This window comes from Micropterus salmoides, unplaced genomic scaffold, assembly GCF_014851395.1.
Source record: "Micropterus salmoides isolate LMB-PRFRI ecotype aquatic unplaced genomic scaffold, ASM1485139v1 Ms_hic_scaffold_17, whole genome shotgun sequence".
NCBI lineage: Eukaryota > Metazoa > Chordata > Actinopteri > Centrarchiformes > Centrarchidae > Micropterus > Micropterus salmoides.
This window is the reverse complement of record NW_024040817.1, coordinates 20764118-20780320: the sequence shown is the minus strand read 5'-3', so window position 1 is coordinate 20780320 and position 16203 is coordinate 20764118. Positions and strand designations below refer to the sequence as shown.

Here is a 16203-nt window from a genome sequence, read left to right as displayed (position 1 = left end):
TGTGTCCTGGGCTGTCCTCTGGACTCAGTGAGGGAGGTGGGAGACAGAAGGGTCCTGGCTAAACTGACAGCTATGCTGGACCCCTGCACTACACCCTGTCAGCCCTGGAGAGCAGTTTCAGTGACAGGCTGCTCCATCTTCACTGTGTGAAGGAGAGATACCGCAGATCTTTCCTTCCAGCGGCCGTCAGACACCGTTGACTGTGCAACATATCCCATGTGCCATTATTACATCTGTGCATAATTTTCATTTTCATTTGTGCAATTATCATAAGTGCAATTTTACTAATTCATGTGCAGTTATTGAATAATACAGTTTGCTATATCTGACTTATGTGCATTACCCTTCTACAACACTTTTATACTACCAGTATTTACTTATGCTGCAGGAGACTGTACTGTATAAGGCATAGTCCTTTAGTCTTATGTAATGTACAGTAACTTTGTTTTTTTATTTATTTACTGTAAGAATGGTACTTTCTTGTCTGACACTTGTTTATGCTGCTTTGTACACTTATCTATCTCTGCTCTTGTCTTTGCTGTTGCAAACTGCAATTTCCCCACTGTGGGACAAATAGAGGTTTTCTTATCTTATCTTATCTTATTTTTTCTGTATATGGCTTTAATTCTATTTCTCTTTACAGTAAATGTTTATTTTGCATGAAGGAAGATTGTCAACATCATGGATATTATTAATATTAATTTGATCAACAAATGGAGTTACTGTTGTGAATGTTCACAAAAGTATACATTTGTGTCTTTACTGTAGCATGTAAACAGAGCAACAGGTGACAGTGACCAGTGTGAATCAAGCATATGTAACTATTCCAGATACTTAGGACAGATTATGTGAGATGCACAAACAGAGGGATAAGTTTGGGAACATGGGGCATCACTCCTTTGAAGATTTTTACCAATTTTCTTGTTTGGGACAATGTACGTTTCCACCATGCTGTTCTGGTTCGGAACTGGTTCACGAATGATCCAAGACTCACAAATGTGTTCCTTCCACACTACTCCCCTTTCCTCAATCCGATATAGGAGATCTTTCCAGCTTGGCAGTGGAAGGTGTATGACAGATCAACCTTCTCAAAGCCATGAGGAAGCTTGTGGGGAGATTGCTGTGGAGTCCTGTTAGGGATGGGATAGGTATTCCAGAGCATTTCCCCCCACGCTGTTTGGCTAGTGAAAACATAGCCTGTGATGTTGATGAAAATCTATGGCCTGATTCTGGTCGGAGACAAAATGCTGACCCAAAATTATCTGTAATTGCTATTACAGTACTGTAGCGTACTCTAACACTCTTTATCTATGTGAAAATGCTCTCTGATTCTTTGTTTGTTTTCATAGCCTTCTTTGTTTTCTGCAAATTTTATTTTGGCAAAATTGTTTGGTGACTGAATTCATTTCAGATCAATTAAATCTTTACTTTCCCAGGAGGGGACACACAAACAGTGTTCCGCTGCAGCTGACCGGTCGGCCAGCACGGTTGTGGATCATTATAAAACATTAGAAACTGAACAATGCCAGTATTTAGGGACATTAAACCCGTTTCATGTGTGACAAGTGCAACAGAGAAAGGGGTGAAAGAATGTCTATCTCCCTTGTTCTCCATTCTTCCTTTTACTTTACTTTTACTTTAGCTTGTTGGTTGACAGCTGACTTGAATACATAAGGTCCAGTGCAGCTGACCTGCCGCCCAGTTGTGCATAACTCAGTACCGCAGCGTTACTCGGATTCGTAATAATGTTTTGGAAATAGTAATCCTTTACACTACTAGTTACTGGGAAAATGAGTAAATGTAAAATGAGAAAAGTAATATTAGTACAGTTCCTGCCCAACGGTGCTAACAGTAGGCCTAGCTATGAAATTAGTTTTAATTTAATGTTAGAATATTATACTAATAGAAATAATTTATACTCTACAGATTCTGTGCAACCAAAATAACCGTAAAGATTTTTTAAACAATTAATTAATACTGACAAATTAAACTCAGCAACAGTTAACTACTTTCTTCAAGATTTAACTGAAAACACTAGAATAAAGACTTAATTTAGGGAAACACTTTTAACACCCTCCCTCCTAAATAAACACGAGCCTACAGCTCCACATTTCCCGAGCACACAGTTCCACACTGCTGTCTCCCCATAACTGGTCCACTGACCCCGTGGCACAATTATTCTGCCCTTTGAACACAATAAGCAGAGGTGTGCTTGTGCATGTGTGAGTCGTAGTAAAAATGACTACCACAGAGCCTTTCTATGACACTGAATAAGAACAGTTAATGGATCTAATTTATCCGCTCCAGCAGACAAAGAATGAGTGACTTAGTTTCACAAAAAGCATCTTTAAAGCAAGACTGTGTAACTTTGAAGAGATCAAATAACAGTGTTCCTCTTACAAATGAAAAGCTGAACTCAGAAGCAATAAAACACATTCATGCTCAGCCCAACCTACTCAGGAGTTTTGCCGTTTACTTGGTCTGTATGAACAGTGTATGAAACAATTTGCCATAGCTACACTGTCACACCTGACACCGCAGTGCTCTCACTACAGTCCTTCCTCCTTTAAAACAGTCTCTCTAATAAGCCTCAAAAGAAACCTCTTTTAGAAAAGTCTTCAAGAAAAAACTTGGTAATAGTTGCTGCCCTGCTGGCTTAGCAAGACTGACTAGAGAGATGCACTGCAGCTAACACATTAACTTAAAATGAGGCCTACTGTTATTGTTACTGTTACTGCTGACTTCAGACTTTGAGAGGAGAGAACACAACTTTACCTGAATGCTATTCCCGCAATTCACTCTCATTGAGTTTTTTTCTCTTCTCATGCCTAGGATAGTTTCTCTTTTTATCCCTTAACGAAAACAATAAGTGCGTTTTGAAATGACGGCGCCTGACTTTCGCCAACTTAATAGTCAAAATGAGCTGCAGGCATGGTATAAAAACCCCGCTGTCAAGTCAGACACATTCTACCTGTGTGTGCTTACTGTGAGCTTAGAAAAATGACTGATCAGGCAAAAGGTGGTTCCAACCTTGTGCAGCCGGAGAAAAGCAACTGCAGCCACCTTGCTCCTGGGACCCACGAGGTTTTAATGTCATGTGACATGATGACGTTTAGCAGCACCGGCGAAAGTCGGACAAAATTTCTAACCAGCATGCATCACGTTAAGTTAGCGCTGCGCTGCATGAAGTCAAATGCACCTACTGACACTTGCTTTGACCTCTGACACAAGAGTGAGGCGGGGCCCTGCTTATGAGGGGCCCTACGAAACATCACGGACAGTCAGTTGGCTGACTTTTTGACTCTTCTGCACTTGTGCTACTGTTTCAATAGCTTAGCTTTTTAGCTAATTTAGCATTATCCCATAACTGTCCACAGAAGCCTACTGCTGTTGAGCAATAGTTACATTGTGTCCCTTTAAAGTGGAAAGCCACTCTCACAATATTTTAATATTATTCTTATAATCTTAAATGGATTATTTAATATTTGTGAGCAAAAACTACTCCTGAAATGCAAGAATCTCAACAATAATACATGTAGACTTAAGCAACCCTTCCTGTGTAATGAAAAGACCTCTTCAGCTATTAGATTTGCACCAACATAAAATGAAACTTTAATGCTTAAGTAAGTTTTCAGTTTAAATAAATTAGAGAATCAGCCTGGGTTGCTACCAGTGTACAAAACTGGGTACATTTTCATTCAGGGAAGTGTTGGCGATAGCAAAGGATTATTAGAGTCTGTCTTTAAAGGTGATTGTTTTGCAGAGTTAAGGACTAAGCTGCTCATAGGACATTAAAAATGGGTTTTTACCAGAGCTCTACTGTAATATATGCTGCAGAATATATAAATGCTGAAAATATATAGGGCCACATTATTAATTTAAAATTATCTATATATCTATTGAAACGAAAACATCTTAGTCTCATGACAAACGTGCATGAGGAGTGTTTTGGTAAAAGTTAACTAGGACTAGGAATAAAATCAAGGAAATAAAAGCCAATTAATAAATGTTCACTACTCATCAACAGTTCTTGAACTCTGGTCATAAATCCATAAAGCTGATTTCAGTTCCTTTTGTATTTGGCACTAAGCTTTTCATTGGGGGAAAAAAACACTAAATAAATCTTCATGTCACCATCTTACAGGAGTAGTTTTTTCATAGATCTAGTTAAATAGTAAACGTTTTTTGTGTCAAGAAAAGGAGCTTTTTCAGTAGCTTAGATTCATGTGAGTCTAATGTGCCTTCATAAAATGGCCCAGATTTTACCAAATATTTTGCTTTACAATTATACTAATCTCATTGGAGCATGTATGATCCAGCTGTCGATTTACACTTAATACATAAAATGGATCTACTGGGATCAGTTTTGTTCTATTGTAAGTCTTTAAAAGTATTTCAAAGCAAAAGAGAATAGGATATGTATTCCTCCCAAACATGTTAATCAGAAACATTTTGAAGGTGCTCTTCAAAGTGTTTCACATGTCTTTCAATATTATGTCCATTAAAGCTTTGTTAGCTATCCTAAAAATATCAAATAAACATTTTGTTCAATGTAAAATATGTCAATAGGCCCCAAAAGAACCATATATTTATGACAGTGTACAGAGGTGGGCTTTAAGACATGAAAAAGCAATAATTTTAGTGGAAAACCAAATGTATTTTGAACTTCAAAGACATAACAACATCTTTAACGATTAGATTTACTTATGAGAAAGTACAGTTTCAACCATTGTTAACAGTTAAATTACTTTAAATTTACTCTTTACTAAATCTATATATTTTCCTACAGGTCTCTAAGGAAAAAAAGTTTTACATTATTCAAAAGTAATAAAAGTATTTGACCCATCATTGAAATTATCTTTGTAAGTGTTCCACATTTAAGAAATTAAAGTTAATAAAATTACTTCTGTACATACATTTGCACATTTGTATCATTATCATGCAGGTTTAATGCATTACTACAGAGCAACTGGTGGAAATTCACAAAGTTAAATCAGACAAAACCTTTTCAGTTGCTAAGGACAACGTGTGCGAGATGCACAAACAAAAGTCATTGTCAGAGAACACTGATTATCGTTCCATTTCAAATGTTTGCCAAGGTTTTTGTGCACACAATGTTCACGTCCTCCAGCGTTGTCTGGTTGTCCTGCATCCCAAAACACAAAGTCAACTGCAGACCCATCAGACCACATCCATCGGCCTTCCTTCTGGGTGTCGCTGAGTCCAATCCAGGTAAATCCTTGAGCAGGGTCAAAGTTCTTGATCAGCGATTTGACAAAATTATGTTCCCCAAGACTGTGGATGGACACCAGGTTGGCTCTCTCTGACAAACAGTGGAGCTCTGCATCAGCCCAGGTCATACGTGTGGCGACATACTTGTAGCAACGGCCATTGAAGCTGTACCAGAACATGGGACAGTTGCCACGCCGTAGCCTCACTTGTTGGTCTTCTGAAGGAGATTCAGCAGCCAGAGCCAGACCAAACAAGAAGAGGAACAACAGCATTTTGACGTCAGAGTCGCTCTCTAAGTCTTTGAAGTACGAGGTCTTCCCGGCTGGATGTCGAGGATAAAAGACAGTTGCAAGGCCACTTTCTTTTATGTGCTTCAGAGAGGGTGTGTTGTTGTAGCTGTTGGTGTGATATTATTGGTCAAACATACTTTACAAACAACTTCAGTTGTTCTGAACATAAGCCAAGAAAGACTACAAGCTCACCTGTAGATGTCACATAAAACCTATAATTTATTAATTTCACTCAATCAGCATAGGTTGAGCTCAACTAGCACACACCCAGGTGGAAACACCAACAGTCATAATTGATAACACACCAATCAGAAGCTTCAATAGATAGGGAGATGGAAGAGGTAGAGAAGGAGGTGGAGTACGAGAATCTCTCTCTGGCCTGTCCAAAGACAAGATGCTGGGGCAGAATTAGTTGTTTGGTGTGTTGCACTATACAGTACACTAAGGAATAAAAAATCTCTTATTATTTTGAGTTCATCAAGTGAAAAGGTTTTGAGGGGGGAAACCATATGCAACATCACTAATAACCAGTTTTTGTAGTATTGTTTTGAATTTATTTCACCAGTGTGTAAAACTGCGTTGTAGTGTGTGTGATTTTGAGGGCTTAGTGTTATGTCTGAAGTTTTTTTTTTTTATTATTGAATGGTTTTGAGTGGAAAGCTTCATTTTGACCCGAAAATAAGATGTTTGGGGAATTGGGTGAGAAGTTGTGGATTTGTGTTTAGAGTTTCGAGAAAAAGAGGCATAACTTCAAGAAATGTGTTTAAGCAATCGAGAAAAACTGTAAGTGTTTTGACACATCCAAAGACACAAAATAAGTAGGGCCACTCTATTTGATAATAAGTTTCATCATTAGGTGAGATGATGAGACCTTTCACTTGATAGGTGTTGAATGTTAAATGCAACCAGGGGAGATGTGCATGAGAAGCGCTAGTCTAAAGATTAACCAGGACATTCAAATGAAAACAAGGAAATAAAAGACAAGCAATAAATGTTCACTGCTCATCAACTTAGTCTCTGGCACTAAAACTAAATGACTATATGGTACAGGCATATGTACCTCTGCTATCTATTGCATGGAAATTCCAGGATACTGCCAGTCCGACAGCTGTTCTTTCCTTGGGCCAAGTCACTAAATCCATAAAGCTGATGTCAGTTCATTTTATTTTGGCACTAAGCCTTTCATTGGAAAAACACTAAATAATTCTTGATACCACCGTGTTGCAGGAGTAGGTTTTTCATGGACCCAATTAAATCTGTTATGAAGGTGTTCTTCTTAATGTTTCGCATGTCTTTCGATGTGTCCATTATAGCTTGGTTGGCTTTTCTAAAGTGATGGAATAAACCTTTAATTCAATGTGAAACGATATATAGATATCGATATCGCATCAGCTATAGGTCCAAGAAGAACCATAGCCTGTGTTTAACTTAGTAAAGTTCACTTGGCAAAGTTAACACAGGGCAATGTAAAGTGATGGACTTGAAGATATGAACTAACCAATCTTTAAGTGGAAATCCAAAAGTATTTTGAACTTGTGTAAAAGGAATAATGTTATTATAATAAAACAATCCTTTTTATTCACAAGTAGAGTAATACATGACAAAACACCCTTTCTACTGATATTATTGTTAACAGTTAAATCAATTTTCTTCTGAATCTATGTATCATACACGCACACACAAAAAAAGCAACTCAACTAAAATATGTAAATCTAAATTAACCCACAGGGTGTAGAAATCTGTGGATGAAAAGTCTTCATGTGTCTTCATGTGACCCACATGAAATGTCTTCATGTGACCCACATGGGGAGGACATCACCGTCCTGTAGACACAGACTGTATCACGGACTACATTAACTTCTGCTACGAGAACACTGTGCCCACCAGGACTGTACGGTGCTTCTCAAACAACAAGCCGTGGATTAAACCTGACATCAAAGCTCTTTTAATGGAGAAGAGGAGAGCTTTCAGATCAGGGGACAAGGCTGAGCTGAACGCTGTACAGAAGAGGCTGAGGATGAAGATCAGAGAGGGGAAGGCCCGCTTCAAGAGGAAGCTAAAGAGACAGCTGGAACAGAGAGACATTAGGGGGGTGTGGAGCAGCTTGAAGACCATCTCAGGTTTTAAAGCACCCCCCACACAGGCCGAGGGGGACCTTAAGTGGCTGAATGATCTGAACCACCACTTCAACAGGTTTGATCAGTCAGCCACCCCTCCCCCTACGCAGCTGCACCCCACCTCCACACCACCGGGACAATGCACTTCCTCAGCCTTTCACACCTCCGGCTCACCTCACCTTTCACCCGCCCCATCCCCAGACGGACTTCTTCACGCCCCCCCTGCCCACCCCTGTCCTTCACAGCAGCACAGGTGAGACAGGCGCTAAGGAAGATCAAGGCGAGAAAAGCAACAGGTCCAGATGGCATCAGCTCCAGGCTCCTGAAGTCCTGCGCAGACCAGCTGTGTGGAGTTATGGAGTGGATCTTCAACCTGAGCCTGAAGCTGGAAGTGGTACCACAGCTGTGGAAGACCTCCTGTGTGGTGGAGAGACTGGTCCTGCAACACCTCCGCTCCACAGTGGGCCCCTCCATGGACCCACTGCAGTTTGACTATAAGCCCAACATCGGAATGGAGGACGCTGTCATCTTCCTGCAGCATCGTGCCCTCGCACACCTGGAGAAGCCCAGGAGCACTGTGAGAATCATGTTTTTCGATTTCTCAAGTGCTTTTAACACCATCCAGCCGACGCTTCTGAAGGACAAGCTGGAGAGGACTGGTGTGGACCACCTGCTGTCACAGCACGTGACGGTGTGTCTGACCGTCTCATGTGTAGTACGGGTGCCCCCCAGGGGACTGTCCTGGCCCCCTTCCTCTTCACCCTCTACATGGCAGACTTCAGACACAACACGGACAGCTGTGTTCTGGAGAAGTTCTCTGACGACTCTGCCATTGTCGGCCTCATCATTGATGATGACAATGCAAAGTACAGAGGACTGACACAGAACTTTGTGGACTGGTGTCAGCGAAATCACCTCCTGATCAACGCGGGAAAGACCAAGGAGACGGTGATCGATTTTCGCAGACGGCGGTCTGCCCTCCCGCCTCCGATGAACATCCAGGGAATGGTCCTTGAGAGAGTGGCCACTTATAAGTACCTGGGTGTTCACCTGAACAACAAACTGGCCTGGACTCACAACACAGATGCTGTGTACAAGAGGGGTCAGAGCAGGCAGTACTTCCTGAGGAGACTGAGGTCCTTTGGAGTGACAGGGCCCCTCCTAAAGACTTTTTATGACTGTGTGGTCGCGTCAGCCATCCTCTACGCTGTGGTCTGCTGGAGCAGCAGCATCACTGAGAGGGACAGAAAAAAGTTGGACAAGGTGATAAAGAAATCTAGTTGTGTCCTGGGCTGTCCTCTGGACTCAGTGAGGGAGGTGGGAGACAGAAGGGTCCTGGCTAAACTGACAGCTATGCTGGACCCCTGCACTACACCCTGTCAGCCCTGGAGAGCAGTTTCAGTGACAGGCTGCTCCATCTTCACTGTGTGAAGGAGAGATACCGCAGATCTTTCCTTCCAGCGGCCGTCAGACACCGTTGACTGTGCAACATATCCCATGTGCCATTATTACATCTGTGCATAATTTTCATTTTCATTTGTGCAATTATCATAAGTGCAATTTTACTAATTCATGTGCAGTTATTGAATAATACAGTTTGCTATATCTGACTTATGTGCATTACCCTTCTACAACACTTTTATACTACCAGTATTTACTTATGCTGCAGGAGACTGTACTGTATAAGGCATAGTCCTTTAGTCTTATGTAATGTACAGTAACTTTGTTTTTTTATTTATTTACTGTAAGAATGGTACTTTCTTGTCTGACACTTGTTTATGCTGCTTTGTACACTTATCTATCTCTGCTCTTGTCTTTGCTGTTGCAAACTGCAATTTCCCCACTGTGGGACAAATAGAGGTTTTCTTATCTTATCTTATCTTATTTTTTCTGTATATGGCTTTAATTCTATTTCTCTTTACAGTAAATGTTTATTTTGCATGAAGGAAGATTGTCAACATCATGGATATTATTAATATTAATTTGATCAACAAATGGAGTTACTGTTGTGAATGTTCACAAAAGTATACATTTGTGTCTTTACTGTAGCATGTAAACAGAGCAACAGGTGACAGTGACCAGTGTGAATCAAGCATATGTAACTATTCCAGATACTTAGGACAGATTATGTGAGATGCACAAACAGAGGGATAAGTTTGGGAACATGGGGCATCACTCCTTTGAAGATTTTTACCAATTTTCTTGTTTGGGACAATGTACGTTTCCACCATGCTGTTCTGGTTCGGAACTGGTTCACGAATGATCCAAGACTCACAAATGTGTTCCTTCCACACTACTCCCCTTTCCTCAATCCGATATAGGAGATCTTTCCAGCTTGGCAGTGGAAGGTGTATGACAGATCAACCTTCTCAAAGCCATGAGGAAGCTTGTGGGGAGATTGCTGTGGAGTCCTGTTAGGGATGGGATAGGTATTCCAGAGCATTTCCCCCCACGCTGTTTGGCTAGTGAAAACATAGCCTGTGATGTTGATGAAAATCTATGGCCTGATTCTGGTCGGAGACAAAATGCTGACCCAAAATTATCTGTAATTGCTATTACAGTACTGTAGCGTACTCTAACACTCTTTATCTATGTGAAAATGCTCTCTGATTCTTTGTTTGTTTTCATAGCCTTCTTTGTTTTCTGCAAATTTTATTTTGGCAAAATTGTTTGGTGACTGAATTCATTTCAGATCAATTAAATCTTTACTTTCCCAGGAGGGGACACACAAACAGTGTTCCGCTGCAGCTGACCGGTCGGCCAGCGCGGTTGTGGATCATTATAAAACATTAGAAACTGAACAATGCCAGTATTTAGGGACATTAAACCCGTTTCATGTGTGACAAGTGCAACAGAGAAAGGGGTGAAAGAATGTCTATCTCCCTTGTTCTCCATTCTTCCTTTTACTTTACTTTTACTTTAGCTTGTTGGTTGACAGCTGACTTGAATACATAAGGTCCAGTGCAGCTGACCTGCCGCCCAGTTGTGCATAACTCAGTACCGCAGCGTTACTCGGATTCGTAATAATGTTTTGGAAATAGTAATCCTTTACACTACTAGTTACTGGGAAAATGAGTAAATGTAAAATGAGAAAAGTAATATTAGTACAGTTCCTGCCCAACGGTGCTAACAGTAGGCCTAGCTATGAAATTAGTTTTAATTTAATGTTAGAATATTATACTAATAGAAATAATTTATACTCTACAGATTCTGTGCAACCAAAATAACCGTAAAGATTTTTTAAACAATTAATAATACTGACAAATTAAACTCAGCAACAGTTAACTACTTTCTTCAAGATTTAACTGAAAACACTAGAATAAAGACTTAATTTAGGGAAACACTTTTAACACCCTCCCTCCTAAATAAACACGAGCCTACAGCTCCACATTTCCCGAGCACACAGTTCCACACTGCTGTCTCCCCATAACTGGTCCACTGACCCCGTGGCACAATTATTCTGCCCTTTGAACACAATAAGCAGAGGTGTGCTTGTGCATGTGTGAGTCGTAGTAAAAATGACTACCACAGAGCCTTTCTATGACACTGAATAAGAACAGTTAATGGATCTAATTTATCCGCTCCAGCAGACAAAGAATGAGTGACTTAGTTTCACAAAAAGCATCTTTAAAGCAAGACTGTGTAACTTTGAAGAGATCAAATAACAGTGTTCCTCTTACAAATGAAAAGCTGAACTCAGAAGCAATAAAACACATTCATGCTCAGCCCAACCTACTCAGGAGTTTTGCCGTTTACTTGGTCTGTATGAACAGTGTATGAAACAATTTGCCATAGCTACACTGTCACACCTGACACCGCAGTGCTCTCACTACAGTCCTTCCTCCTTTAAAACAGTCTCTCTAATAAGCCTCAAAAGAAACCTCTTTTAGAAAAGTCTTCAAGAAAAAACTTGGTAATAGTTGCTGCCCTGCTGGCTTAGCAAGACTGACTAGAGAGATGCACTGCAGCTAACACATTAACTTAAAATGAGGCCTACTGTTATTGTTACTGTTACTGCTGACTTCAGACTTTGAGAGGAGAGAACACAACTTTACCTGAATGCTATTCCCGCAATTCACTCTCATTGAGTTTTTTTCTCTTCTCATGCCTAGGATAGTTTCTCTTTTTATCCCTTAACGAAAACAATAAGTGCGTTTTGAAATGACGGCGCCTGACTTTCGCCAACTTAATAGTCAAACATGAGCTGCAGGCATGGTATAAAAACCCCGCTGTCAAGTCAGACACATTCTACCTGGTGTGCTTACTGTGAGCTTAGAAAAATGACTGATCAGGCAAAAGGTGGTTCCAACCTTGTGCAGCCGGAGAAAAGCAACTGCAGCCACCTTGCTCCTGGGACCCACGAGGTTTTAATGTCATGTGACATGATGACGTTTAGCAGCACCGGCGAAAGTCGGACAAAATTTCTAACCAGCATGCATCACGTTAAGTTAGCGCTGCGCTGCATGAAGTCAAATGCACCTACTGACACTTGCTTTGACCTCTGACACAAGAGTGAGGCGGGGCCCTGCTTATGAGGGGCCCTACGAAACATCACGGACAGTCAGTTGGCTGACTTTTTGACTCTTCTGCACTTGTGCTACTGTTTCAATAGCTTAGCTTTTTAGTAATTTAGCATTATCCCATAACTGTCCACAGAAGCCTACTGCTGTTGAGCAATAGTTACATTGTGTCCCTTTAAAGTGGAAAGCCACTCTCACAATATTTTAATATTATTCTTATAATCTTAAATGGATTATTTAATATTTGTGAGCAAAAACTACTCCTGAAATGCAAGAATCTCAACAATAATACATGTAGACTTAAGCAACCCTTCCTGTGTAATGAAAAGACCTCTTCAGCTATTAGATTTGCACCAACATAAAATGAAACTTTAATGCTTAAGTAAGTTTTCAGCTTAAATAAATTAGAGAATCAGCCTGGGTTGCTACCAGTGTACAAAACTGGGTACATTTTCATTCAGGGAAGTGTTGGCGATAGCAAAGGATTATTAGAGTCTGTCTTTAAAGGTGATTGTTTTGCAGAGTTAAGACTAAGCTGCTCATAGGACATTAAAAATGGGTTTTTACCAGAGCTCTACTGTAATATATGCTGCAGAATATATAAATGCTGAAAATATATAGGGCCACATTATTAATTTAAAATTATCTATATATCTATTGAAACGAAAACATCTTAGTCTCATGACAAACGTGCATGAGGAGTGTTTTGGTAAAAGTTAACTAGGACTAGGAATAAAATCAAGGAAATAAAAGCCAATTAATAAATGTTCACTACTCATCAACAGTTCTTGAACTCTGGTCATAAATCCATAAAGCTGATTTCAGTTCCTTTTGTATTTGGCACTAAGCTTTTCATTGGGGGAAAAAAACACTAAATAAATCTTCATGTCACCATCTTACAGGAGTAGTTTTTTCATAGATCTAGTTAAATAGTAAACGTTTTTTGTGTCAAGAAAAGGAGCTTTTTCAGTAGCTTAGATTCATGTGAGTCTAATGTGCCTTCATAAAATGGCCCAGATTTTACCAAATATTTTGCTTTAAAATTATACTAATCTCATTGGAGCATGTATGATCCAGCTGTCAATTTACACTTAATACATAAAATGGATCTACTGGGATCAGTTTTGTTCTATTGTAAGTCTTTAAAAGTATTTCAAAGCAAAAGAGAATAGGATATGTATTCCTCCCAAACATGTTAATCAGAAACATTTTGAAGGTGCTCTTCAAAGTGTTTCACATGTCTTTCAATATTATGTCCATTAAAGCTTTGTTAGCTATCCTAAAAATATCAAATAAACATTTTGTTCAATGTAAAATATGTCAATAGGCCCCAAAAGAACCATATATTTATGACAGTGTACAGAGGTGGGCTTTAAGACATGAAAAAGCAATAATTTTAGTGGAAAACCAAATGTATTTTGAACTTCAGAGACATAACAACATCTTTAACGATTAGATTTACTTATGAGAAAGTACAGTTTCAACCATTGTTAACAGTTAAATTACTTTAAATTTACTCTTTACTAAATCTATATATTTTCCTACAGGTCTCTAAGGAAAAAAAGTTTTACATTATTCAAAAGTAATAAAAGTATTTGACCCATCATTGAAATTATCTTTGTAAGTGTTCCACATTTAAGAAATTAAAGTTAATAAAATTACTTCTGTACATACATTTGCACATTTGTATCATTATCATGCAGGTTTAATGCATTACTACAGAGCAACTGGTGGAAATTCACAAAGTTAAATCAGACAAAACCTTTTCAGTTGCTAAGGACAACGTGTGCGAGATGCACAAACAAAAGTCATTGTCAGAGAACACTGATGGTCGTTCCATTTCAAATGTTTGCCAAGGTTTTTGTGCACACAATGTTCACGTCCTCCAGCGTTGTCTGGTTGTCCTGCATCCCAAAACACAAAGTCAACTGCAGACCCATCAGACCACATCCATCGGCCTTCCTTCTGGGTGTCGCTGAGTCCAATCCAGGTAAATCCTTGAGCAGGGTCAAAGTTCTTGATCAGCGATTTGACAAAATTATGTTCCCCAAGACTGTGGATGGACACCAGGTTGGCTCTCTCTGACAAACAGTGGAGCTCTGCATCAGCCCAGGTCATACGTGTGGCGACATACTTGTAGCAACGGCCATTGAAGCTGTACCAGAACATGGGACAGTTGCCACGCCGTAGCCTCACTTGTTGGTCTTCTGAAGGAGATTCAGCAGCCAGAGCCAGACCAAACAAGAAGAGGAACAACAGCATTTTGACGTCAGAGTCGCTCTCTAAGTCTTTGAAGTATGAGGTCTTCCCGGCTGGATGTCGAGGATAAAAGACAGTTGCAAGGCCACTTTCTTTTATGTGCTTCAGAGAGGGTGTGTTGTTGTAGCTGTTGGTGTGATATTATTGGTCAAACATACTTTACAAACAACTTCAGTTGTTCTGAACATAAGCCAAGAAAGACTACAAGCTCACCTGTAGATGTCACATAAAACCTATAATTTATTAATTTCACTCAATCAGCATAGGTTGAGCTCAACTAGCACACACCCAGGTGGAAACACCAACAGTCATAATTGATAACACACCAATCAGAAGCTTCAATAGATAGGGAGATGGAAGAGGTAGAGAAGGAGGTGGAGGACGAGAATCTCTCTCTGGCCTGTCCAAAGACAAGATGCTGGGGCAGAATAAGTAGTTGTTTGGTGTGTTGCACTATACAGTACACTAAGGAATAAAAAATCTCTTATTATTTTGAGTTCATCAAGTGAAAAGGTTTTGAGGGGGGAAACCATATGCAACATCACTAATAACCAGTTTTTGTAGTATTGTTTTGAATTTAAAAACTGTGTTGTAGTGTGTGTAATTTTGAGGGCTTAGTGTTATGTCTGAAGTTTTTTTTTTTATTATTGAATGGTTTTGAGTGGAAAGCTTCATTTTGACCCGAAAATAAGATGTTTGGGGAATTGGGTGAGAAGTTGTGGATTTGTGTTTAGAGGTTCGAGAAAAAGAGGCATAACTTCAAGAAATGTGTTTAAGCAATCGAGAAAAACTGTAAGTGTTTTGACACATCCAAAGACACACTGGCTGTGTGTCTGCTTGTGGCTCCCTCTGACACACAGTTCAGCTCTGCATCAGCCCAGGTCATTGGTGTGGCGACGTATTTGTAGTAGCGGCCGTTGAAGCTTTGCCAGACAGAGTTGCCAGGCTGTACTCTCACTTGATGGTCATCTGAAGCAGACACAGCACCCAGAGCCAGACCAAACAAGATGAGGATCAACAGCATGTTGGTGTCAGAGACTCTGTCCAAGTCTTCCGAGTATGTGATCTTCCCGTTTGGATGTTATCAAATATCTTGCAGACACAGTTGAAAGGCCACTTTCTTTTATACGCTTCAGAGAGGGTGTGTTTTTGTTAATGTTGGTGTAATATCATTGGTCAAATGTCCTTGGCAAACACTTTCAGTTGGAAACAACTACACGGTATCTGAACACGAGCCAAGAAAAACCACAAGCTCGCCCCAGAGATGTCACATAAAACATAGAATTTATTCATTTCACTAATAATTGACGTAGTAAAATACAGCTTTACAAAATGCATGTGGCTTCAGCTGTCAAAAGATTGAGGGAACACAAGGTGAGCCGTATTGCTTTGTGGTTGACTAACATTTACAACTGATGAATAATAACAACATACCAAACATGCGCATTGATTTACACATTAACAATATTACAACAGTACAAAGCTTCAGTGTGTCCTCTCTTTCACCGTGAGCTGTATTTTTGTTTTGTTTTAACATACAAACAAGAACATTGCTTCAAACATTACTTTTACACAGTCATGACAGTGGACGTTAAAACACTAAATACACCTTCCTGTTGGTTTCCTGCACTGGTAGACGAAGTACACAAATCCTGTACTTGAGTAAAAGTACAGATACCCGTGTTTAATATTACTCCACTAAAAGTAGAAGTCTTTTATTTAAATTTCTACTCACAGTCTCACAGTACAAAAGTACTTGCTTTTAAAAATACTTAAGTACTATTT

At 39.8% G+C, this 16203-nt stretch overlaps 2 protein-coding genes across 2 annotated transcripts; both read right to left on the bottom strand.

The window, feature by feature from the left end:
- Positions 1-4575: 4575 nt before the first annotated feature.
- Positions 4576-5569, bottom strand: LOC119906770 (lactose-binding lectin l-2-like). Its single transcript, XM_038724113.1, has one exon. It carries the CDS (start codon positions 5502-5504, stop codon positions 5016-5018), a length of 489 nt encoding a protein of 162 aa, XP_038580041.1. The 5' UTR covers positions 5505-5569; the 3' UTR covers positions 4576-5015.
- Positions 5570-13492: 7923 nt separating this feature from the next.
- Positions 13493-14473, bottom strand: LOC119906750 (lactose-binding lectin l-2-like). The gene has a single exon (XM_038724083.1). It carries the CDS (start codon positions 14419-14421, stop codon positions 13933-13935), a length of 489 nt encoding a protein of 162 aa, XP_038580011.1. The 5' UTR covers positions 14422-14473; the 3' UTR covers positions 13493-13932.
- Positions 14474-16203: the final 1730 nt, after the last annotated feature.